Source organism: Choloepus didactylus, chromosome 1 (genome assembly GCF_015220235.1).
Source record: "Choloepus didactylus isolate mChoDid1 chromosome 1, mChoDid1.pri, whole genome shotgun sequence".
NCBI classification, from domain to species: Eukaryota; Metazoa; Chordata; class Mammalia; order Pilosa; family Megalonychidae; genus Choloepus; species Choloepus didactylus.
Genome location: NC_051307.1, coordinates 205,226,017 through 205,249,555, shown reverse-complemented (window position 1 = coordinate 205,249,555; position 23,539 = coordinate 205,226,017). Strand labels below are relative to the sequence as shown.

Sequence of the window (23,539 nt, the reverse complement as noted above, 5' to 3'; positions counted from 1 at the left end):
TCCGGAAAAAAAAGGGAGGCGGTAGTCGCGCATCACCTGGCTGTTGGGTTCATTCCTCGTAGGAGAGGTTGAGGGGAATATGCGAGCTGTCCTTAGGGCTCGAGCAAGGAGACGGTGGCGCGGGGCCGCTTCATAATCTCCGGGATCTCTACTGTCACTTGGGGCTGCTGGAAGAATTGAATAGGTTAATCCTGCAGTGCCTTGTCTTGCAGGCAGGGAGCCGCTGTGTTGAAAAAGAGGGGACTTTGAGTGAAAAAGGGTGAGAAAGGGGTATGTGCTGGCCATTGGGCACAAAACCTCCATAGCAGAGTTCAAAATGAGGGGAGACGGAGTGGCCCTGGACCCAGGAGCTACACTGCTTGAATGAGGGGAGCAAGTGCACAGGGAAGGAGCCCTAACCTAGGGGAAGACTGAAACCTAGAAGACGGAGGCCGTAACCCAGCTGAAAGATGAGGAGGGAGAGAGCCTGGAACAGTGGGGGCAGCTGTAGGTATGTGTTTGTTGACTCACTGACTGAGTGTAGCAGACCCAAGCTCAAAGCTGGGATTGCTCTGCCTGGAGACAGAGGAAGTCTGGGGCATGGCTCCTCTGGCTCCCCTGGCTGGAGGGATCCAAACCACCCTGTGCTCAGGTGGGTCAGCAACACCCTTCTCCACCAACTCCATAGCACCATTTCTGATCTTGGCATTCGAGGCTTCTCTTGGCAGGCCCCAACACTCTCTTCCTCTCTTTGCATACTGCTCCCCACTCCAGAGAGGTCTGGCCTAAGGAAGGAGCTGCTAGGTCATCCAGACCTTAGTCAAGTCACCATCCCTTTGGGAACCTCAGTTTCCTTATCTGGCAATGGCACCCATCTCCCTGACTGGATAGGAGGTTGAGCTGCTGTGTGTAGTGGCCTGGCCTGGGGCCTATTACTTGCAGTTATGGTCCTGTACTGGGCTCATGTTTGCCCTCATTCAGGAAACCTTTCCAGAGTCCCCTCAGGGCCGTGGAAGACAAAGGGGAAAAGGTCTGGTCCTTGCACCCCTTTGTCCGCTCCCTGCCCTGGGCAGAGGACACGGGGACTCTGGCCAGCCAGAGTTCTCCCGGGGCCGGGGGAGAAGTGTTGGATGCTGTAGGCAGGGGTGGGCTGGGCCAGGCCAACCGGGAATGCAGTGGGGCAGGGCTATTTAAACCGAGTGCTGGCTGGCAATCCCAGCAGCTTGACCTGTGAGCCGCCAGCATGGATGACATCTACAAGGCCGCGGTAGGGGACAAGTCTGGGCAGGACTGGGGTGGGCAGACCCTTGGGGGTCTCACTCGGCTCAGAATGGGGGGCAAGGTTGCCACAGGGAGGTGGTGGATCCCCAGGAGAGGACTCACATACCTTCAGCCCAGGCCTTCCAGGGGACGGTGTTTCTGGCATCCTGGGGTACAGAAGGGATCGGGATTCAGGGTCTAGAGAGGAACTGTCAGTGTAGGTAGAGAAGGAAGTCACTGCTTTTAGCATTTGTCTCCCCTCTGTCTCCCAGTTTCTGTGGTCTGTGTCACTGGGTCTCAGCTACATCTCTGCACACGTCTCTTGTCTCTGGATGTTTGTCTTTCTCGATCTCTCTCCATCTCTTTATTTCTCCTGCACTGTCTCTCTGAGTCTCCATCTGTCCCTGTCTCCCTGCCCCACTTCACCCCTCATTTCTGCCCTTCATGTTCTGCCTCTTACACATTCAGAGTCTCCTACCCCTCTCTGAAGATGCTTTGGAGAATGGGAGGGCAGTTGTGACAAGGGGGCTGCAAATCTCTGATCTTGGGCTGAGGAAGAGGCTTTAAAGTTTGAGGCAGGGGAGGATTGGGCTTGGGGGAGAGCCAGGGAAGAAGGAACAGAGAACTGGGGGGTGAGGGTGAGAGAGTGAGAACTGGGGGTAGGCACCCCAAGTCCCTGCAGCTTCCTGTGGCCACTGAGGGGTTTCAGATGCTGTTCCACCCAGGGGGTGTTGACCTCCCCTCTGGAGACAAGGACATCCTAGCATGGACAGCTGGCCCCAAGGGAACCCCTCCCTCAACCCCCAGGTGCACCCCACTCCTGGTCAGGGAGGGGCTGCAGCTGACTCTGGGGGCGACCCTGCCTATCCTGCAGGAGCCCATGGAGCTTGGGGGGAGGCAGCCCTCCGCCCCATGCCCATACAAGGCCTGGCGGGGCTGGGGACTAATTTTGGCTCCTGAGGCGGCACCAGCCGGCCAGGGGGCCAGATAACGCTGCCCCACCCCCTGCATGCCAGAGTCCCCAGAACAATCACCAGGTTTAACTTTGTGCCCCATTAAAAATAGCCCAGTGGCTGCCCTGGTCAGGTTACAGTGGGTGGCTTTGCCCACCCCCACGCTGGTTTTATTGTCCCAGCCTGCAGGACAGCTGTCCCTTAGGCCACCCAGCTTGGGTTTCAGCACGGGGGCTGAGAGGGCACTGAGTGGTCACTGACTGTTGTCACCCATAGTCACCTTGGCCCTGGAGGAGCTGCCCACCTGTCACCCTGGCCCTGAGCCCAGCCCCAGTGAAGCCAGCTGGGTCACTGAAGGGCTTCAGGGGCAGAGAGGGGGGACTGGGGCCTCTGCCCTGTTACCTGGGAAAGCCCACTTCCCCCTGGCTTCGGCTTACCCACCTGTAGCATGGGTTGGTTTCCTCGACGGCGCTGAGGCCCAAATCAGAGTCCTGACACCTTCTTTCCCCTCTAGGTAGAGCAGCTGACAGAAGAACAGAAAAATGGTGAGTGCCCCCAGAACGCATTGGGGGGCAGGCAGCAGGGCTGGGCCAAGGGAGTGTGGGAACCCCTCGCCAAGAGAAGATCCCGGGCTGAACGCCTGAGGCTGGAGCCATTCTCGCTGTGACCTCAGAGTTCTCCAGGGGAGGGGGCAGGTCAGCGGGCAGCTCCACGGATCTGGTCTTCTGGGGTCCTGGCTGCTGAGCTCTGTGTCCAGCTGCTGCCTTTCCCTCACACCCCATCGGACAGAGTTCAAGGCCGCCTTTGACATCTTCGTGCTGGGGGCTGAGGATGGCTGCATCAGCACCAAGGAGTTGGGCAAGGTGATGAGGATGCTGGGCCAGAACCCCACCCCTGAGGAGCTGCAGGAGATGATTGATGAGGTGGACGAGGATGGTGAGCCCCTCTGCCCCGCCACGCCCTGGTCTTATCCACACCCCCAGCTCCCTGGGGCTTGGACCCTGGCTCTCCCACTTATTACTCCATGCCACTGAAGGAGCTATTCAGTCTCTCTGAGCCTCAAAGTCTTCCTGCTCATAAATTGGTCACAATGACCATGCGTGCCTCGCAGAGCTGCCATGAGGATGCTCTGAGAATCCCAGGGTCCCATGTCAAGGGCAGTGGCCGCAGTTCTCTCTTCCTCTCTAACGTCCTGTGCTGCCCGCCCCCCAGGCAGCGGCACCGTGGACTTTGATGAGTTCCTGGTCATGATGGTTCGGTGCATGAAAGACGACAGCAAAGGGAAGTCTGAGGAGGAGCTGTCTGACCTCTTCCGCATGTTTGACAAGTGAGTGCGTGACCCCCAACCTTTGACCCCAACTCCAGCAGAGCTGGGAAAAGGGGGTGGTCTCAGTTCCAGGCCCAGTGACCTGGAGGCCTCGGAGTCCCAGTCTGTGCACTGGGGCAGTGGGATGCCCACCGCCCAGTGCCCCCTGCCCTGCCTCCTTGTGGGTGGGGCTGCCTGCTCCTCTCTCCCCGGCCCGTTCTGGGCTCTGCGGACCCTGCGTCCTCCCTGCAGGAACACCGACGGCTACATCGACCTGGAGGAGCTGAAGATGATGCTGCAGGCTACAGGCGAGACCATCACCGAGGACGACATTGAGGAGCTCATGAAGGATGGCGACAAGAACAACGACGGCCGCATCGACTATGACGGTGAGTGGGGGGGCCCCTGGCTTTCCTCACCCCACCCAGCCCCCACCTCTGACCCACACGAGCATCTCTCTCCACAGAGTTCCTGGAGTTCATGAAAGGCGTGGAGTAGATGCTGACCCGACAGTGGCCTGTGCCCACTCCCCAGCCCCCTCCAGCTGGGCCCTGGGGTTGGGGTCGGGGGGGAGGCCAGGTCCCCAGGACCTCAGCCTGGGGGTGTCCTCAGTCCCTGGCCCTCCCTGTCCCCCTCTCCCAACCCTGACCTGGGGAATGCAAATAAAACCTTACTCCTGGAGGTCTGGTGTCTGGCTCTGACATTCCCGGGGTCTGTGGACTCTTTGCCAGGGTCCACTCCTACCCTGACCACCACTTCCTTCCCCGTCTGGGCAGGCTAGGTTCAGCAGTCCACACTGCCTTCTGCAGGAGAGGCTCGGATAAACCATGCCCCACTGGCTGCTTTCTGTAACTGCCTATGCCCCGGCCCCTTCTCCACCAATTCAGCGTCTGTAGTCTGTGGTGGCCCCGGGCTCTGCCTTTTAACAAGCTCTTGGGGGGCCATTCTGTTAGTCAATCAGCCAGTCTGCGAGCCTGAGAGTCCTCTACTGGAGGAGAGCAGTTGGCTGCAGCTCCAGCTGAACTCTGGATGCCACTTGGCACCACAATCCCAGCTACCTCCCAAAACCGGATGGGACGAGCTGGGCACTATGGGCCCTAGTCTACTTGCCCACTCCCCTGGATTTCCAGCCAGCACCACTGCCACCTATGGATGCCTGCAGTCTGCTCTGCCTCCCCTGGCCCCTTTGACATAGCTCAGAGAGTTTCGGGCACCTGTCATGGTGAGTCTGGGGGAGAGCTGAGGACTTTGTCTGATAGACCAGGCCCAAAGGGGTATACTTTCTCGTCCCTCTGAACTGCAGAGGCTGGTCCCTCCAGTGACCCATATCCTTCCCTGAAAGAGAATTGAGGCCCAAGGCCTGCTGGCTCTCAGCTTGGTGGGGGCACCCAGGCTAGAGCTACAGTTTATAGAATAGTGACACTGTGGTGGGGAGGAGGGGTTATGAGGGAAGTGGAGGTGTCAGCAGGAGAGACAGCTGCCACCGGCACCCAGGCACCAGCCGGAATGCCAGCAGCTGTCCTTGCCCCACCCAGCCTCCCCACCTGTGCCCCAGCCTTGGCACTCCCCAGACAGGCCCAGCATTCTGGAGATGGTCTTGGAATTCTGGAGATGCCTCTGGCAAAGGCCAGAGCCAGCAGGAGCTTCCTGATCCTTGGGGAGGCCTGGGAGAGAGAGGCGAGGGGTCACCTCAGGGCTGCCCTTGGGAGCTGGAGAACTCATGGACCTACATAGATGCCCAGAGCCGCCCCAGAACAACAGCATCTCAGGACAGAGGGAGGGAAGGGCCACAGTGGATGCTACCAACAACCAGGCACCACCAATTGGTTCATCCATGCCTACTGTGGGCCCCACACAGGGCCGGAGGCTGGGACACTCGAGTTAGGCCCGGTTCCTAACGTGATGGATTTTACACTCAACTGGAGGAGACAAAGAGAGAGATGGGTGTCAGTGTCAGAAAACCCACGTGGTGAAGAAATGGGATTGTAGTGGCAAGAAGGGCCCCCAGGATAGTCTGGAAAAGCCTCTTGGAGGAAGGGACACTGAGTCAAGGTCTCAGGAACCACAGGAACTAGCCTTCCCAGGGGATGGGGCAAGAGTGTCCCAGGCAGAAGGAAAGATCTGACCATCTCAGGACAGAAAGGTGGTGGCATTGGGCAGAGAGCCAACCCCAGGAATCTGGGAAGAGGTGGGCAGGGCCAGGGCCTACGAGGCACTCATCTGAAGCAAGGGGTGGGGTGCTCTAGGCTGCAGACAGGAAAACAATTGTGGGAGCAGGAGCCAGGAGGCCAGCCTGAGGCTGGGCAGTTTCTGGGGGAGAGAGCCTGGAGGTGCTCAGAACAATAGGAGTGCCAAGGGGAGAAGACTGGAGAGAGCTGCAGGATTCAGGGCTTATTTTGGAACTAGAATCAGTACGACTTGCTGCAGCATTGAATGTGAGGTGTAAGAAGTCAAGGATGACCCTTAGATTTTTTTTGCCAAACAACTATGATTTCCTAAGATATGGAAGATGGGGGAGGCACAAGTTCAGCTGTGGGATATTGAAGAGTGGAGGTTCCTTTTTTTTTCCTCTGCTAACAATTTCAACTTTTTGTTGTGAAATAATTTCAAACTTGCAAAAAAGTTGCAAAAATAGTGTTGGGGATTGAGTCATGTTCCTCGCGAAAGGCATGTAAAGGTTCCAGCCCCTGGTCCTGTGGGTGTGAACCCATTTGTAAGTAGGACCATGGAGGATGTTATTAGTTCAGGTGCCCAAACTGAATGCGGGGAGACCCTAATCCAATATGGTAAAGTCCTTATAAGCAAAGGAAAGTGGACACGGAGGAGGAGCCATGGGGAGCAGCCAGAGGCTGGAAGTCGATGGAATCTGGAAGAGAAAGAAGATGCTGCTGTGTGCATTGCCATGTGATGGGGAAGCCAAGGAACCCCAAAGATTGTCTGCCAGCCAGAAGATGCTGACTGTGAGCCAAGAAATTCCTGTTGTGAGGCCAACCCATCGTATGCTATTTGTTTTTGCAGCCAGGGAAACTAAAAGATAGTACAAAGAACTCTTATTTACACTTCCCAAATGTTAACATCTTAAATAACTTCAGTATAATGATCAAAACCAGAGAATTAACAGCGACACAACACTTACCAACCCGTCTGTAGACCATGTGCTGCCTCTCCTCACCCTGTCTCTTTAGTCTCCTTCAGTCTGTGAAAGGGTCTCGGGCTCTCCTCATCTTCCATGACCTTGACACTCTTGAACTACAGGCCGATTACTTTGTAGACTCCCATTCAATTTGGATGTGTCTGGAGCTTCCTTAGGATTAGATTCAGGTGAAGTGTTTTTCATGGAATTGTCACAGAAGAGATAGGATTCATTTGCCCATGTCAAGATGCTCTAAAGCGGGAATGTTAAATGGATGCATGGGTCTGCAAGGCCAGGTCCAAGGTTGTGGGCAGAGAAGAGCTGCAAACTTAGTGGTCACCTGAGTAAGAAGTGCTTTCCCAGCTCTCCTGGGCATGGAGCAGGCCCCCAGGGAGAGAGTGTGGGGAGGGAGATGTCCAAGGATGGCACACCAGGTATCCCTCATGGGCAGTCAGGGGGTAAAGACGTGGCCAGTGGGGTGGGAGAGTCCCTGGGTGAGTGTGGGGCCCTGGGAGCCAAGGGGGAGCCCTGGGGTTTGGGAACTTGGAAGCCCCTGAAGCCTTGGCCTCCTGGGCAAGAGGGTTTTGGCCAAATGGTTGGGTGGAAACCTGAAGGGGGAGGGCAGAAGGAGTGAACTGAGTGTAGGGGAAATGGTGAGTGTGGACAACACTGGTGGAGTTTTGCAAACGCACAGAGGAGGAGAGTGGGCTGGAGCTACGCTTCCAGGAAGCTTACTTAAGGAGGGAGATTAGGGAATGGCTTCTAAGCTGATGGGAACAACTCAGCAAAGTGGGAAAATGGATGATGGAAGAGCAGGGCAGAGCAGCAGGAGGTGAGCATCTGTGGGTCTCTGGGGCCTGGTTTGCAGGGGCTGGTTATAGTGCTGGGGCATGGATCCACACTGGGCAATGACAAAAGGGGGGCTGAGGCGATGAAGGGCAGGGTCTCAGTGGATGAAGAATCATGGCAATGGGAGTTTTGACGTACAGGAATTGGTGTCCAGAGGAAGGGATGTTTTGAAGGGAGATGCGGAAGGTCATGCCTTATTGGTGGTGACTTGGAGGGTGGGTGGGTGGCTGAGGTGGGGAGGAGGTCATTGGCTGTGAGGACGACAAGGACCTGAGACCGGGGGTACCCAGGGAATGGATTGGAGGAGGGGAGGAAAGGAACCCAGGAATGAAGTCCTCTGTGAATGAGCAGGTGGATGACTGGGCCAACCACAAAGGTGTGGGGGTGCATGGCTGCCTGGTGCAGCCTCAAAGGAGGGACTGTGTGTGTGGCCAGGGTTGGGGAGAAGGGAGCATTGTCAAGAAGGGGCAGCAGAGGAAGGAAGACGCCTGCCTCCCTCCTGGCTCCCCCTTCATCAGCTGCAGGTAGGTAGGGAGACACATCCCAGGGGAGGCAGAGGAAACGGATGTCCCTGCTTATGGGAGGAAGTTCTAGAGTACATGGTGGGAGAGTTGGGAGATGGTAGGGGCTGTGAGGGAAGGCTGACCAGCAGGCTCATCCTCAGGAAGCAGCTGGGGGTCCACTAGGTTGGAGCCACATGGGATTGTCCCAGCATCTCTATTCCAGCAATGAAGTTGGTGGGGGAGTTGCTGGGGGGCAGCCATTCCTTCCAGGCATGTCCATCCCAGAATTCTGGCCAGAAAGGGCTGGAATGTGATACCCACCTGGTGTCACCTGATGCACGAACATGCATGTCACGTGTGTATATGGCCATGGGCTCACAAGCTCCCACCAGCACATGACATTTTGCTCCCCTACATGCATCCCCTATTTCTTCCTCTTTTGATGGACTCAGTTCTCTTCACTTCATCTGTCTGGGCTTTGTCATCCTTTACTTGGATAGTATTTCCTCCATGAAGCCTCCCTTGATTTCCTTTATCAGAGGCAATCACTGGAGTGTCTCCCAGTGCCCTTGCCTCTCTGTATTGTGGGTGTCTGGATACTGCCTGCTGCCCCAAGAAGCTGTGATTTCTGCCAGGTGCCTCTGCTGCCCAGCCGAAGGCCTGACACAGCAGGCAATTTGGGGGCCCCCTGTAGTTCCCACTTTTCCCACTAGATGGCATATGATACCCATGGCTGGGCCCCTTGATCAGAAGACTCGAGATCTGTTTCCCACCAACAACCAGCAAGCAGGGACCTGTAGAGAGGATCCTTACCCTCCTTCCCAAACTGGGAAACTGAGGTCTGAGGCCACACAACAAATTAAAAGTAACATTCAGTCTCCCAGGCTGTCTCTTGGCAATTGGGAGTGGGCTGCCCTCCACACGCTAACCCCAGTAGACCCACACCCCCACTGTTGCCCCAGCTGGGAACCTGAATGAGCTGGGACCCTCAGGGTGGGCTGTCAGGCCAAGGAGTAACTGGGCTTCCTGCCCACAGCTGGTGGCCACATGCTGCCTGAGGAGCTGTCTGGCTCAATCTCCACCCAGACCTTGGCTCTCAGCCCAGACTTTGTGCTGAAACATCACCCTAGGGAAACCGAGGCAGAGCAGCCCCACCCCACCGAGGGCCCAGGATGTAATCACCACCATAGCAGCCCCCACACAAGCACCACTCACCAGTTTATAAAGCCCCGTCACACCCAAGGCAGCTGGCCCCTGGCCCTGGAAGGAGGAGACCAAGACTCAGAGGGGAAAGGGCCTTGGCCTGGGTCCTCCAGTGGAGCAAGAAGCTGGGGTGGGCTGAGTCTAGGGTCTGGCCTTCCCAAGGAGCCCCTCACCTGCTTCAAGATCGGGAAGCATGTGTCTATCGGGGAGAGACAGCAGGGAGACAGGGTTAGGTCCCTGGGTCCTCCTCAGGAGCTGACCTGTTTCCTTTTGAGGGATGAGATAGGGAGGGAAGAGGGACATCCCAGTACTACCCAGGAGCCCCAGAAGCAAAGGAGGGCCCCAGGAAGGGGCAGGGCTGAGCTTCCCTCTCTGAGCACCCACTCAGATTTCCTGACCACATCTCAGGGCTCAGGCTGGACCACATGGGAGGCCCAATTGCTCCAACCTTGGCTCAAGGTGGAAATTTTCATAGTGCCGATGGCCTCAGATTCTGAGCTTAGAGGTCTGGGGCAGGAGGTGGCAGCTGTGGGGGGAGGAGGACAGGGGCTGCAAGGGCTGCTGTCAGGAGTTGTGGGGCTGGGGACATGGGGGAGAGCCCTCACTTGCCCTGGAATCGGCACATCAGCTGCGTCTCCCCCTTGACCTTCTTCTGTGGCTCTCCTATTCCCCTAGTCAGCGCTCAGGGCACAGAGACTGCCGCTGTCCCTCCTCCACTCTGGAGGGATCACGAGTGTGGGGCTTACATGGGTGGAGGAGGAGCTCTGGGAACTCACCACTCACCGGGGGACACTCTGGGCCCTGATCTTTGAGGATTGGAGGGCTGAGGAGAGGGCAAGAGGGGAGGGGTGCCCAGGAGCCCAGAAGCTGGGGTGGGGCCTGGTAGATCAGCAGGAGGGCTGTGGGGCCTGGAGGCCAGATGGGGACAGGCGTGGTAGAAATATGGATGCTGGGCCTTTGTCCTTGCCAATCCTGGATCTCCCCAGACATGCCCAGGACATGGAGCCACTCAGGATGGGAGTAACACACACCCTATCCCCTCACCCCCAGGCAGCTTGGGCCCACCAAGGGAGCTGGGGAGCTTGGTCAAAGCTTCAAGGGGCTGGACCACCCCGATATGGGGAACCTGGCCAGGGCCTGTTTGGGGGCATCTCTGCCATGGACACTGGAGGGGCAGGGCCATACAGGGAACAAAGCAGGCCCCCCCTGCACCTGGCCCATCAACCTTGGACCTCTGACCCCTGGCCTTCTCTCAGGCTGCCTGCTTGTCACTTGTGGGCATCCCCCTGTGCAAACACTCACTTCCCCACCTCACCCCTGAGAAAGAGTCTCTCCCAGTGGGGAAGCCCCCAATCTGGCACAAAAGCATCAGCAGGGCCAGCCCAGGTGCAGGGAGAGGCTGCAGGTGGACAGCGGGCACCCCCCTCCCTGTTTCCTCCCCGCCTCCCCAGCCCAGGATGGGGTGGAGCCACCGCCTTATAAATGGCAGGCCTGGCGGCCACAGGACAAACTACAGGCAGCAGCGGGACCAGAGGGCAGCCCGCGGTCCGGCAGCATGGCGCCCTCAGCCTGGGCTCTCTGCTGCCTCCTGGGGTGTCTCCTGCTGTGCGGGGGCAGCCCGGGCCCCAGTGTGCCCCGCCTGCGGCTCTCCTACCGAGGTACTGGCCAGTGTCCGTGTGTGTGTCTGTGGGTGGTGGGGCTCTGTGGTACCCCTAGAGGGCTGGAATCACTCCCACTCCTTGGGGAGGATGAAGCTCCTGGTCCCCAGGGGGAGGAGAGGAAGGGAGGGGACAGGTCCTGGGAGGCACGACCAGGGTGAGGGGTAAGAGAGACACTGACAGAGACCCTGAGAGACCCAAATAGAGATGGGGGCAGAGAGAGATGGGGAGGAGGGTGGAGGGGACTGGGCAGGGGACAGGGACAGAGAGGGCAGATCTGGAGTGTCTGTCTGGGCTCAGCTAGAGCTCTTTGCCCAGGTGGACAGTGAGGCATCTGAGGCGGCATCTTGACCGATAGGTCCCCGGACTAAGAGATGGGGAACTCCCAGCCCCAGAAGCAGCCCTGCAGAGGGTTCCCTAAAGCTGTCTCCACAGCCCTGCTTTCTGGCTGTCAGTGCCGGTCCCCTCTCGCCTCCTCCTGCAGCCCACTTCCCAGTGTGGGCTTTTTCATCCCCACTCCCCATTCTGGAGGCGATTGCAGTCCAGGAAGAATTCCAGCCTCCTCTCTTTGCCCATCCTGGCCTAGGAGGTCCTTCTGCAGATCTAACCTGGATATGTTGTGCTGCAGCTGGCACAGACCTCCTCTGTATCTGTGGGGATGGTCCATGGGAAAAGTCCCTGAGATACAGGCTCCCAGCAGATCCTTCTTCTGGGGAAACCAGAGGGGTGATTGCCTTCCCCACATCAGGCCTGCCTGGGGTGTCTGAGGAGGGTGCCCTGGAGCTGTGTTTTGGGGGATGGGGGTAGGGGCCATCAGGCTACAAGAAGAAAAAGCCCCACTAGAGAAAGTTCCCTCTGAGGTATTGTCAGTCATGGAGGGCTTCCTGTAGGAGTTGTTGCTATATTCTGGGGATGGAGTGGGTGCTGGACTGAGGATGCACTTGTTGTGCTGTGGCCTTCCCAAGGGTGGCTAGTGCCCCATTCCCACCAGATCCTGCTGCCTGCCCCTGCTCACCCATCACCCCCACCTCCCAGGATCCTTGACTTCTAGTACCAGAGTCCCCAGACCCCTCCTCCCCCTCCCCAGGGCCTGCGTTGTCAGCATTTATGGAGAAGGAAATCCTCCATGGCCACAACCCTGGACCGGCAGCCTGGAGCTCTGCCTGGTCATTCTGGCCTCTCCCATACCCAGGCCTTTGCCAGGTGTCCCTTCCCCTGGAAACACCCTCTTGCCTGTCAAGCTCTCCAGCCGAGTCAGTCTTGTACACTGCTCCGGCTCACAGACTCTTCCTCCAGGTTCTCCCGGGGACTTGCCAAACTTGCTGCTGTGATTTCTGCCAGCGGGCCGTCTCCCCCAGGGACTGGGTAGGGCACAGATGGGGCCGCGGGAAGGCGATGCTAACTGCAGGGTGTGATTGCACAGCTGGGAGCCTGCACCCACACCCCTCGGCTGGGGAAGTGGGCTGGGCAGCAGGCCCCCCCCTCTGCTCCCCCCTAGACCTCCTGGCTGCCAACCGCTCTGCCATCTTTCTGGGCCCTCGGGGCTCCCTGGACCTTCGGGCCATGTACCTGGATGAATATCGAGACTGCCTCTTCCTGGGGGGCCGTGATGCCCTCTACTCCCTGAGGCTGGACCAGGCATGGCCGGACCCCCGAGAGGTGAGCTGGACAGACCGGGAGGGTGGGGGAACGAGGGAAGGGACTGCCTGAGAGCCTGTCAGTGACCTGCTCTGAGCTGGGCACCTCCCAACAGGAGGCTGGAGGGGGAAACTGAGGCTGCAGGGTCAGGAGAGTTACCCAAGGTCAGCCAGGCTGTGTTTTCAGGTCCTGTGGCCACCAAAGCCAGGACAGAGGGAGGATTGTGTCCGCAAGGGAAGAGACCCCTTGGTGAGTGCTGACAAGGGACACTGTCCACCCATCCCTGACCAACACCACACCTGAGCCCGGGTGCCTCTGTCGGGGGGCATTTGGAGCAGATCCTCAGGGCTCTTGAAGGTCTGAAGAGTGTCAGCCCCTTACCCTCCCCAGGCAGGGCTGGGCCTAGGGGCCGAGGATGGTGAACCCCCTACTCCCCCCCTTGCCGCCCCCCCCCCCCCGCACTAGACGGACTGTGCCAATTTCGTGCGGGTGCTGCAGCCCCACAACCGGACCCACCTGCTGGCTTGTGGCACTGGGGCCTTCCAGCCCACCTGCGCTTTCATCACCGTCGGGCATCGGGGAGAGGTGAGCCTGGGGTGGCCGTGAAGGCCCTGGGGGACAGCGACATCTCCTCTCAGCTGCCTGAACACTTCTCATTGAGCTGGAGGGTCAGAGGCCTTTGAGAAGGGCCAGAGGGGGAAGGGGGAAGGGGCCTGAAAGGCGCCTTTGTGCTGGGGAACTGTCCCCCTTGGAGGGACCCTGGATGGGGGCGCCTTCTGCCCCCCCACCCTCCAGCTGCACGCGATGGCAGCTGCCCGTCTGGGGGTGGGGGAGGCTGGTGGTGCTCTCCCTCCTGCAGGTGGACAGCCCTTTCCCCCTCCCTGCCTCGCCCCCAGCACGTGCTCCACCTGGAGCCTGGCAGTGTGGAAGGTGGCCGGGGGCGGTGCCCGCATGAGCCCAGCCAACCCTTCACCAGCACCTCTGTAGGTGAGTGATGCCCAGGCCAGGGGGGTGGGGGGCACGGGGACGGTGGGAGCAGGCCCATGTCTTTGGGAGGGGCCAGGAGCCGGCTGCCTGGCCGGGTCCCTCCTCCCCTGACCCTGCACCTGCACCCCAGGCGGGGAGCTGTACACAGGTCTCACTGCTGACTTCCTGGGGCGTGAGGCCATGATCTTCCGAAGTAGGGGTTCCCGGCCGGCCCTGCGTTCTGACTCTGACCAGAGCCTCCTGCATGGTGAGGGCAAGGCCCACTGGGGTCTGTCTCCAGAACTGGCCAGGGGGTGGGGGCCGAGAGAGCTGACTCAGCTGTACCCACCCCCAACTACCTCCCAGGGCTCCAGCCTCTTCCTACCCCCCAAATGGGCCCAGCCCCTGCCCTCCCCTGTGAGACCCTCCCCACCCCAGCTTCACCTTATCACCCTCCCAGAGCCCCGGTTTGTGGCGGCCGCCCGGATCCCTGACAACACCGACCAGGACAATGACAAAGTATACTTTTTCTTCTCGGAGTCTGTCCCCTCGCCCGACAGTGGCCCAGGCCCCGTCACTGTCAGCCGTGTGGGCCGTGTCTGTGTGGTGAGAGCCGTGACGGTTCCGCGCGGTTAAAGCCTTGTCCCCCTCCCCCAGCAGGGGGCCAGCTGAGGTTGGGGTGGGAAGCCCACCCCTCTCCCCCGGTGGTGAGGGCGGAGGGGCGAGAGGCGGGCCCACCCCCACGCCCCACAGTGCCCTTGCCAGCTCTGGCCGCCCACCCCAGAACGACGCCGGCGGTCAGCGGGTGCTGGTGAACAGGTGGAGCACCTTCCTCAAGGCCAGGCTGGTCTGCTCCGTGCCCGGGCCCAGTGGCGCTGAGACCCATTTCGACCAGCTGGGTGAGGACATGACCAGGCAGGCCTGGGGGCTGGGGGGCACTCAGAGCCGGGGGAGGGCAGGGTGGTGCCGTGACACCCGGACCCCCTCCTGTCTCCCAGAGGACGTGTTCCTGCTGTGGCCCAGGGCGGGAAGCAGCCTCGAGGTGTACGCGCTGTTCAGCATGGTCAGGTGGGCACGCCGGCCTCGCCCCAGCCCCCTGCGTCCGGCCTCCACCTCCGTGTCCTGGCCTCACAAGGGCTCCCTGTCTCTGTCCCGGGCTTGGTGACTCCGTGGCTGTGTTCTCCACCTGGCTCTCTCTACCTTTGCCTCGCCGTCCTGGTTTCTCCGGGTCTCTGTGACCGACCGCAGACGCCGTCAGCCTCTGCCCTGCCACGGGGCCACACTGCCCCTTCCTCCCTGGGCTGACCATCCCTGCCTGCCCCCGGCAGTGCTGTGTTCCAGGGCTTCGCCATCTGCGTGTACCACATGGCTGACATCTGGGAGGTCTTCAATGGGCCTTTCGCCCACCGGGACGGACCCCAGCACCAGTGGGGGCCCTACAGTGGCAAGGTGCCCTTTCCCCGCCCTGGAGTGGTGAGTATCTGTCCGGGCCAGGCCAGGGAAGAGAGGAGTGAACGAGGCCGGGAGGGAAACCTTGGACAGCCCTGGGTCCACATGCAGCCTCATGTCCCAGCTGGGACGTGGTGAGAGGGGTGCAGACAGCCCTGCCCACGTTGAGGAGCCTCTCCTAGGGTGCAATGGTCCCTCTGTCCCTCTGGGGTTGTCATGCCCAGGCGGTGGGGTCTGACAACAGGCTCTTGCACCCCTTTGCTGTTACCCCAGTGCCCCAGCAAGATGACGGCACAGCCAGGACGGCCCTTTGGCAGCACCAAGGACTACCCCGATGAGGTGCTGCAGTTCACCCGAGCCCACCCACTCATGTTCCAACCCGTGCGGCCTCAGCATGGCCGCCCTGTCCTCGTCAAGGCCCACCTGGCCCAGCAGCTGCGCCAGATCGCGGTGGACCGTGTGGAGGCAGAGGACGGGATCTATGACGTCATCTTCCTGGGGACTGGTAGGTGGGTTTGGGGGGGGATGGCCAGGCTGGCGTGGCATGCGGGGGCCCCTGGCAGCCCCTTGCTCTCTCACTGACCCCTCCTCCCTGCTCCAGACTCAGGCTCGGTGCTCAAGGTCATCGCCCTGCAGGCTGGGGCCTCTGCCGAGCCTGAGGAGGTGGTTCTGGAGGAGCTCCAGGTGTTCAAGGTGAGTGGGAGGGCTGATGGGAGGGATCCCCCAAGCCCCGGCTGTGAGTGGGTCCAGGCCTGGCTGGGAAAGCAGCAGCAAGGCTCAGGAGGGAGGTGGGCCCTGTCTTTATTGAACTTGCAGCCTGGGGGAGATGACAGTGATACAGAAATCTGTGGGGACTGGGGATGAAATCTGTGAGCTTAAAGTTGGGGTGCCTGGGGAAGGAGAGCCAAGGTGAGCACCCCTTGATAAAGCCCTGCCAGGCTCAAGTCCTGGCAAAGGTGATAACTGAGTCCTCAAGTCCCCAGAGGTTTCCACTGGCCCCTCTGCAGACATCAGGCAGGGGGAGCACCTGTGTTTCAGGGGATTGTTGGTGCCACCAGGTGCAGGGGTGGGTGATTTGGGACAGCTGCCTCGCTGCTGGGGGACAGTGCTGTGGGAGGGGACACTAGAGCTTTGTGCTTTTAGCCGAGCTGCCTGCTTGGAGGCCAGCCAGGGTGGAGGGACCCTTCTTATAAATCCAGCATTTGGGACAGACTGTTCAGCTTTAGTCACCAGGGGGTGAACTGATTCCCACCCCAGGGGCCCAAGGAGGCCGGGAGCAGGGGGTACAGGAGAGGGTCCCTCCCCACCTCCCTGCCCCCTGGAACTGAGACCCTGGTCCTCCCCCAGGTGCCAACACCCATCACTGAGATGGAGATCTCCGTGAAAAGGGTACGAACAGCTGCCACCCTCCCTGCTCCTCCTGCCTCTCCCCCCTCACCCCCTCGCCCCCGGGCCTCCTTCAGCCCCCGCTGTCTGCTTGACGGCCATGCTTCCACCCTGCAAGGAGGGTGCAGAGTCCCACTGGAAGCTGAGACCAGTGGGCAGTGGGAGGGAGGAGCAAATGAGGTGGAGTGGGGGGCTGTTAAGATGAGAGGAGCCCCACAAAGGCAGTGCCTCGGGGGAGGCAAAGAAGTGCTTGGAAACAAAATTCGGATTTCCCATCCAACAGAAAATTCAGATTTCCCATCTTTGGAGGCCTGCTCTGTGTTCTTTTGTAACTGACAAATACCATCTGCTCAAGTTTATCTGCCTCAGTTTATCTTTGGGTAAATCCCAACTTCTGTGCTGGATTTGCTTAACGTGGCAATCCTTGGGAGTAGAGGGCGAAGGTGATCTCTTCCGCCAAAATGAGGGGTGGGCAGCGGCCAGGGCCTGGAGAAGCCCCTGGGAGAAAGACCCTGGGCCTGTCTCAACACTCCAAGCCCTGGCACAGGATCTGGCACGTAGTGGGTGACTGATAAACATTTGTTGGTTCCATGCATGAGTGAATCCAAGAGGTTCTGGAAGAACTCGGGAGGGGGCTGAGATCCCGGCTGCTTCTGGGCCAAGCCCAGGTTTACCCGGCTCTGCTCATGTCCCTCCCCAGCAAATGCTGTACGTGGGCTCACGCCTGGGCGTGGCCCGCGTGCGGCTGCACCAGTGTGAGACTTACGGCAGTGCCTGCGCTGAGTGCTGCCTGGCCCGGGACCCCTACTGTGCCTGGGACGGCGCCTCCTGCACCCGCTACCGGCCCGGCACCGGCAAGCGTCGGTTCCGCCGGCAGGACATCCGGCACGGCAACCCGGCCCTGCAGTGCCTGGGCCACAGCCAGGAAGGTGAGCAGGGGCAGGTGTGGGAGGGCAGGCTGGGCCCTAAGCAGGCCCTACCTGTGCATATGGGGGTAGGCAGGAAGTGGTGTTTGGTCTCTGGCTGGTCCTACTGCAACAGTCCTCAGTTTCCCTGCCTGTGCAGCTCTTGTCAGTGCACAGGTGAAGGGTCTTTGGACAGAATGACTGGCTTGGGGATCAGATGGACACCAAGGTCCCAGTCGCACTGTGGGGGCTCCTGGGCTGTGGGAGTCAGCTGGTGGCCTCCAGGGCCCGGGTCCCATAGCTCCTGAGCTGAGCCAACCTCTGTCTCTCTACAGAGGAGGCTGCAGGGCTTGTGGCCACCCCGGTCTACGGCACGGAGCACAACAGCACCTTTCTGGAGTGCCAGCCCAAGTCTCCCCAGGCTGCCGTGCACTGGTTCCTGCAGAGGCCAGGGGACAGGGGGCTCGACCAGGTGAGCGGGGACCCTGCCTCTAGCCTGTGCATGTCCTGAGGTCACCCTGCTCCCCAGACCCCAAGCCCTGAGCCTAGGAAGCAGGTCTGAGGAGAACCTGCCAAGATTAACCAAAGAAAAGTGTGCATGAAGCCCCTGGGATGCCTAGAAGGAGGTACTCTTGTTCTTGCTGTCTGGGAATGCCCAGGCCAGATGTGGTTGGAATGCCTCCAGTGACGGGGAGCTCACTATCTCTCAAGACACAGAGGTAAGGTCTGAGAAGTGGGTAGGTTCATCAGAAATAGAGGAGAGAGAAGGGGGTCTAGCCTGGTCAGGAAGCCCCCACCCCCATGCTTACACATGTGACCCCTCTTTGAAGGGTTCTCCTCCCCAAGGGCTCTTGGTCTTCCTCTGTCCCAGGACTGGGTCCCTGACCCCTGACCCTTGCCCCCCCACTCCCCCACACTCACACACTGCCTGGACCCACACTTCCTCCTCAGAGTCCAGCTGTCTGCCCAGGCCTTCTCCTCCCCCATCCGGAAAGGTCTGTCAACCTCAGAGATGGCTTTAGTCTGGGGCCCGAGGTGGGGAGCCGCTCCCGAGGTGCTCCCACGAGTAAGGAGAGGCGAGGGAGTGGGTTGACTTCAGGAGGGCTCCCCCCCACCCTGGCCTGGGAACTGGGGGAGGCCAGCCTTGCGCCAGCTGTCAGGCTAGGCACTGAGAAGACTCCCCCGGGGCCTGGGAGCAGGGGGAGCAGTGAGGTGGAGTTACACAACACGAACCGCCCTGGCAGCCCACCCCAAACATGTAGATGTAGAGCCTGAAGCCCGGACAGGGCCCTAGCCCGAGACAGGGCTGGGAGCAGAAACTCAGCCTGCCTCAGCCTGCCTCCTGCACTCTGGTGGGTACTGTAGGCCCTGCCCCGTGGGGGCAGTGAGCAGTGCAGACTAAGATAGGCAAGGCCGTGTGTGTGTGTGTGTGTGTGTGTGTGTGTGTGTGTGTGTGTAAAGTTCAAGGGGCTGAGGATACACCCCTCCCCTAGGCACAAGCCCACAGATTCCCCCACAATCCCTGGAAATGTGTGCCAGGCCCTCCCAGGCCAAGATAGTTCCCAAGACCTGTGACCAGAGGAGAAAAGCCCCCTTGGCAGGTGCTGTCTTGGCTCCTGGGAAGCAGGCGAGGCCCTCTTGCCCTTAGTGTGCACAGCTGGGGAGAGGAAAGCGGTGGAAACAGGCCTCGGGCCCAGTGTGCCGCGCCCTCCTGGGAGAGGGAGAATGGGCATGGGCACATGCCCCAGCAGTGGGCCTGAGGATGGCAAATTTGGAAAAGCCGAGAAGTTAATGGCGTGTGCCCCACCCTGCGCCTCCTGCCCAGCAGGTGAAGACGGATGAGCGCATCCTGCAGATGGCACAGGGGCTGCTGATCCGCCGGCTGAGCCGCCTCGACGCAGGCATCTACTCCTGCACAACGCTGGAGCATGGCTTCTCCCAGACTGTGGTCCGCCTGGCCCTGGAGGTGATCGTGGCCAGGCAGCTGGACAGCCTGTTCCCCCAGGAGCCGCGGCCGGAGGAGCCCCCCGCCGGCGGTGGCCTGACCTCCACCCCACCCAAGGCCTGGTACAAGGACGTCCTGCCGCTCATCGGCTTTGCCAACCTGCCCCGGGTGGATGAGTACTGCGAGCGTGTGTGGTGCAGGGGCGGTGAGCGCTCGGGCTCCTCTCGGAGCCAGGGCAAACCCGCCAAGGGCAAGAGCTGGGCAGGGCTGGAGCTGGGCAAGAAGGTGAAGAGCCGGGTGCAGGCTGAGCGCAACCGGACACCACGGGAGGTGGAGGCCATGTAGAGGGACCGAGAGAAGGGGGTGGTAGGGATGGGTGCCCCCCACACTGCCACCACGCCACCCACAGGAGAGGCGGGAGGCCTGAAGGAGGGGTGCCGTGCCCGAGGAATTTCCCTGCCCCCTCTGCATCCTCAGTCCCAGGTAGGAGCTGGCACTCTGGCTGCTGGCAGTCCCGGGGGGCCAACCATTTGTTCTCAGAGGTGGCCTGGCTTCCGGAGCTCCAGCCCAGTGGTGCCCAGAGGAGAGAGGTTGGGTGGTACTTTCCCAGCAGGCAGAACAATAGCCATTCTCAGTAACCCTCAGAGTGGGTGTGTGGGTGCATCTGGGGAGGCGTCTGTGCTGGGGCCCTCAGGCAGCCAGAGTAGGGTAGAAGTAGCCTCGAAGCCACTTAAGAAGAGCCTGTCCTGAAGGAGTTGGGCCTTCTCTGGGAAAAAGACCATGGGGAGGGAAATTGGAGGTGCTGGGAAGGTGGAGCAGTGAGACGCTCCTCTGCTTTGGGGCTCTGATGTGTTGGTGGTCCCCTGACGCTGCCCACTACCTCGTCTCCATCTAAGAAGCACAGATTGCTGCAGCTTCCTGGGCCCTGGGGCTGGCCTGGGCCTCTGGCCCCGCTTCATAAACCAGAGGGGGCTGTCTCACAGCCTGACTGCCCTTCCCAGGCTCCAGGGCAGATTTCCTGGAAGGTCCACACCCTCCCCACCGCCAGCATCTCCCCAGGCTCCCGTGTCATGCCGATGAGCAGCAGGAGGATGGCTTCTGGGAGAAGTACCCCCCATCTCTGTGGCCTGGAGAGCCGGATAAGGGAACTGGGGAAGACAGAGGGTGGGAGGAGTGGGTGAGTCACCCACGGCCCTGGGAGGATGGGAACATGCAGCCCAGGGAGCTGTAGCTGGTGTCTGGACCGGAGGCAGGGCTTGTCTGGGGCCCCAGAGGACTGCGCACCTTCCCAGTGGAGAGAGGGTGAGAGGACCTGGGATGGGCTATGGGACCCAAGAGAGGCGTCGTCAAGGACTCAAGATGGCACCAATTAGCTCAGGACCACCAAGAGGCAGGCCAGACACTGCCGACCCTGGGATCTCTGGTTTCTGCTGAATGAGGGTTGGGAGCAGATGGTTCATTTACAAAGCCTTTTTTCTTCTAAGTGAAAAAAAATGTAGGAAAAAAGCTGCTAAGAACTGTAAGTCCTTCTGGTTCTTGGGGCCAAGGCAAAGCTTGAGTGGATGGGACACTTCTGCCTGAGTGCCTAGGGGACATTTTTTTTTTCCTTCAGCGGTAACGTGGCTCCCAGGCTGGGGAGCAGGAGAGGAGGAGGAGGAGGACTAAATGAAAAGTAGTTCCCAGCGTGTGTATGAACAAGTTAGTGACGCACAAAACCAACAGGAGGAAGACAAGAGCATTGGGTCTGAGAGTCCCTGTATAACAAAACAAAACAAAACCAAGAAGATAGGAGGAAAACAAAAGATAAAAAACAAGACAGGGCTCCCTGCTCCACAGCAACTCAAACCCAGGCTGGCATCTGCCTTGGGTTTTCTCCCCCCACCTCCTCCACAGCCCTGTCTAAAACAGTACCTCCTCCTCTCCACCTTGATCTTACTGCCAGGAAAGCAGAAGCCCCGAGCTGAACACTTTAAGAATCCTTCCTGCCCGGGGCTGCCATCTGCTGGGATGTCAGTGGGTGAAAGCAGAGGAGAGAAGGAGAGATTGGGGGGTGGCACTGGAGAGAAGAGGGGAGAAGAGACAATGGAAGGTGGGGGCAGAGCTCCAGAAAGGGTATCTGACTATGCAGCCAGCTCTGCTCCCCTATCCCAGGGGAGCCAGAAAGAAATGGCCTGGCCCAGGCTTGGCAGGTTCCAGGCAGGGTCTTCAGGGGAGAGACCCTGGAAAATGGAGGGAGGAGGGGCACAAGGTCCTGAACAATGAACACCTTCCCTTGGGAAAGTCTGGACAGCTCACCCGCATCTCCGTCCCTGTGGTACTGTGTGTTATTGACTCCTGAAACAGTGCTTTCTGTGTAAATTCTATTTTTGTATTCATTATGTGGAGATGGACCTTGTGGTTTCTTTGACTTCAGAACACACTTCTTGTAACTACTGTTGTTGTTATTTTCATGACTGCCCCTGAGCTCTGGTGAGGGAATCAGAGAGATCTACCCTGCAGAACCTACAAGGAAAGGGATGAGGTTAATATTTACATCCCTCTTACTGTATCCACTTATCACATCTGTGCATTTCTGTACCGAATTGACTGATGCCATCTACATGAGCTGGAAATTCAGAGCCCTCCAATCCATCACAGGAAGAAGGCCACAAGGGTGGTGTTTTCTGGAAGGAAGGGAAATGGGTATTAGGGGAAGGAAGGAGTCAGAGGCTTCGTCTATGAAGCTGCAGTTGCTCCTTAAATTAGGAAAACCCTGCCCTATGGGCTTGTGAGACTGACCTTCTTGGAACTTCAGGAGAATCTCAAGCCAGAGGGAAAAAAATGTTGGCAAAGGGCAGCTGGGCACGCAAGCGGCTCTGCTCCTTCTTTGCAATAACAACACTTGGCATTTGCAACAGCAGCACTTGGCCTGGTGCCTGCCTTCAACCCAAGCCGCATACCAATGTGTATTAAAGCATTCTGCTCACGCCTGGGGGGCCAGGGCTGGGCTGCAGGGCTTGCAGCTTCTGGGGAGCAGGGAGCCCCCGAGAGTCTGGCCACCTGGCACCCTGCAGAAGGCCCTGCTGACCGTGGCTCTGCCTATTCCAGCGACATCATCCCCACCCTGGCCAAAGATGGAGTGGGGGAGGTAGAAAAAGGGTGGGGGAGCTTTAGAGATGCAACCTCACCCCCCCCCCCAGGGGGGGCTGCTCTGGACTTCCTGTTTTGGTGGGCCCATCCATCCGTGCTATAGAGGGGTGTGCGGGGAGAGGCTTCAGAACAGGTCGGCCCTCAGTCCCACCTTGCAGCCCCAACCCAGCGGGGGCCCCTCCTTTTGCCCCCCTCCTGCCCTCTTCACAAACACCTTGGCCCGAGGGAACCTGAAACCCTGTAACTGCCCCAGGCCATCCTCACCAGGCCTGAGAAGCATCCTTGAGCACCCACTTGGCTCAGAGTGCTGGCTGGGGAGGGTGTGTGAACTGATCTCCTTCCCTTCTCCCCTCACGCCACCTCTCTCCCAGCTGGTACTGCCCCCCATGCCCCGGAGACCCTTCCGGCCTAGACTTGGCTCTGCCTCCACCCCCAGCCTCCCATCTTCCCATCTTGAGCCCTGTTTCCTGCCTCACTGATTTTACCTTCTCTCTATCTTCCCCTCACAGCTTTTTCCTCTAAATCTTAAACTTCCCCTGGTCTTCTGGCTTCTGTTTCACGATATCCCAGACAGCTTTGGAGCTGGAAAGAGGATTAGAGAAAGGGACTAGCCGAGTGTTTCCAAAAATGGCGCCCTCTGGCACAGTGATCCCAGGAGAGTGCCTGAGCCAATAGTCACATAAATTTGGGGCTCTCCGTCCCCTTGACTCCCACTGCCTATTTGCCCTGTGAAAGGCCTGAGAAACCCAAGGTGATCTTTCCTCTCCCAATTTCCATGTCTCCGAGAGAATCTCTCCTCTCCCAATTTTGCATGTTTCATGCCTCCTATGGCTACACATTTCCCCAAACATTTGGTCCCCTATTGCTTTTTTCCCTCAGAGCAGCTAACATCCCATGTTTCTAATGTTTTGAAGAGTACACTTTGGAAAAATGCTGCTTAGAGTAGTGGCCCCCGTTAGTGCAAGGGATTTATTTATTAATCTCTGCCTCCTAAGCCTGTAAACTCTGGAGGCCCTGACCTCCCAGACAGAATAGCCACATCTCAGTTTCCTATTACCCATGCCAGGGCACAACCTGCCACTCCAGGCTCAGGGCTGCAAAACCACCAGTCTGGACTCTGCGCCCTACCTCTGGCTGTTGTCCTCCCACACCCAGTCTGCCTCCCCAACCCACTTCCAGCCCCTCCTGGGTCTGGCACCATCCCTCGTGAAGGGCTGGGAGTCACCCCAAGCCTACAGCTGCCGGCAGTCCCACCGACCAGTTTCTAAGGAAGGGTG

The 23,539-nt window shown here is 59.4% G+C and overlaps 2 protein-coding genes across 7 annotated transcripts; both read left to right on the top strand.

The window, feature by feature from the left end:
• Positions 1–1,180: 1,180 nt before the first annotated feature.
• TNNC1 (troponin C1, slow skeletal and cardiac type) lies at positions 1,181–4,172 on the top strand. The gene is made up of 6 exons (XM_037829112.1): positions 1,181–1,246; positions 2,707–2,737; positions 2,982–3,128; positions 3,405–3,519; positions 3,751–3,887; positions 3,965–4,172. The coding sequence occupies exons 1-6, from the start codon at positions 1,223–1,225 to the stop codon at positions 3,994–3,996; spliced, it is 486 nt and encodes a 161-aa protein (XP_037685040.1). The 5' UTR covers positions 1,181–1,222; the 3' UTR covers positions 3,997–4,172.
• A 6,538-nt stretch (positions 4,173–10,710) lies between these two features.
• Positions 10,711–21,566, top strand: SEMA3G (semaphorin 3G). Of its 6 annotated transcripts, none has more exons than XM_037797811.1 (16): positions 10,711–10,844; positions 12,343–12,503; positions 12,669–12,731; positions 12,948–13,067; positions 13,379–13,469; positions 13,600–13,716; positions 13,909–14,054; positions 14,233–14,347; positions 14,447–14,516; positions 14,777–14,921; positions 15,171–15,402; positions 15,499–15,590; positions 16,245–16,286; positions 16,984–17,212; positions 17,524–17,660; positions 19,017–21,566. In XM_037797811.1, the coding sequence occupies exons 1-16, from the start codon at positions 10,742–10,744 to the stop codon at positions 19,476–19,478; spliced, it is 2,325 nt and encodes a 774-aa protein (XP_037653739.1). In that variant the 5' UTR covers positions 10,711–10,741; the 3' UTR covers positions 19,479–21,566. The 6 variants fall into 6 exon arrangements, with proteins under 6 accessions (XP_037653739.1, XP_037653734.1, XP_037653724.1 ...); XM_037797806.1 differs by having other exon boundaries at positions 19,014–21,566; XM_037797796.1 differs by having other exon boundaries at positions 10,715–10,844; positions 12,304–12,503; positions 19,014–21,566.
• The last annotated feature ends 1,973 nt before the right edge of the window (positions 21,567–23,539 follow it).

Bases quoted from the DNA above. Each gene is read 5' to 3' on its own strand.
- TNNC1 (XM_037829112.1), top strand. From the start codon at position 1,223: ATGGATGACATCTACAAGGCCGCG. The intron at 2,738-2,981 runs GTGAGTGCCCCC...CCCATCGGACAG, and splicing joins GACAGAAGAACAGAAAAATG to AGTTCAAGGCCGCCTTTGAC. The intron at 3,129-3,404 runs GTGAGCCCCTCT...CCCGCCCCCCAG, and splicing joins TGATGAGGTGGACGAGGATG to GCAGCGGCACCGTGGACTTT.
- SEMA3G (XM_037797789.1), top strand. From the start codon at position 11,952: ATGGAGAAGGAAATCCTCCATGGCCACAACCCTGGACCGGCAGCCTGG. The intron at 12,504-12,668 runs GTGAGCTGGACA...CTGTGTTTTCAG, and splicing joins CATGGCCGGACCCCCGAGAG to GTCCTGTGGCCACCAAAGCC. The intron at 13,470-13,599 runs GTGAGTGATGCC...CCTGCACCCCAG, and splicing joins CTTCACCAGCACCTCTGTAG to GCGGGGAGCTGTACACAGGT.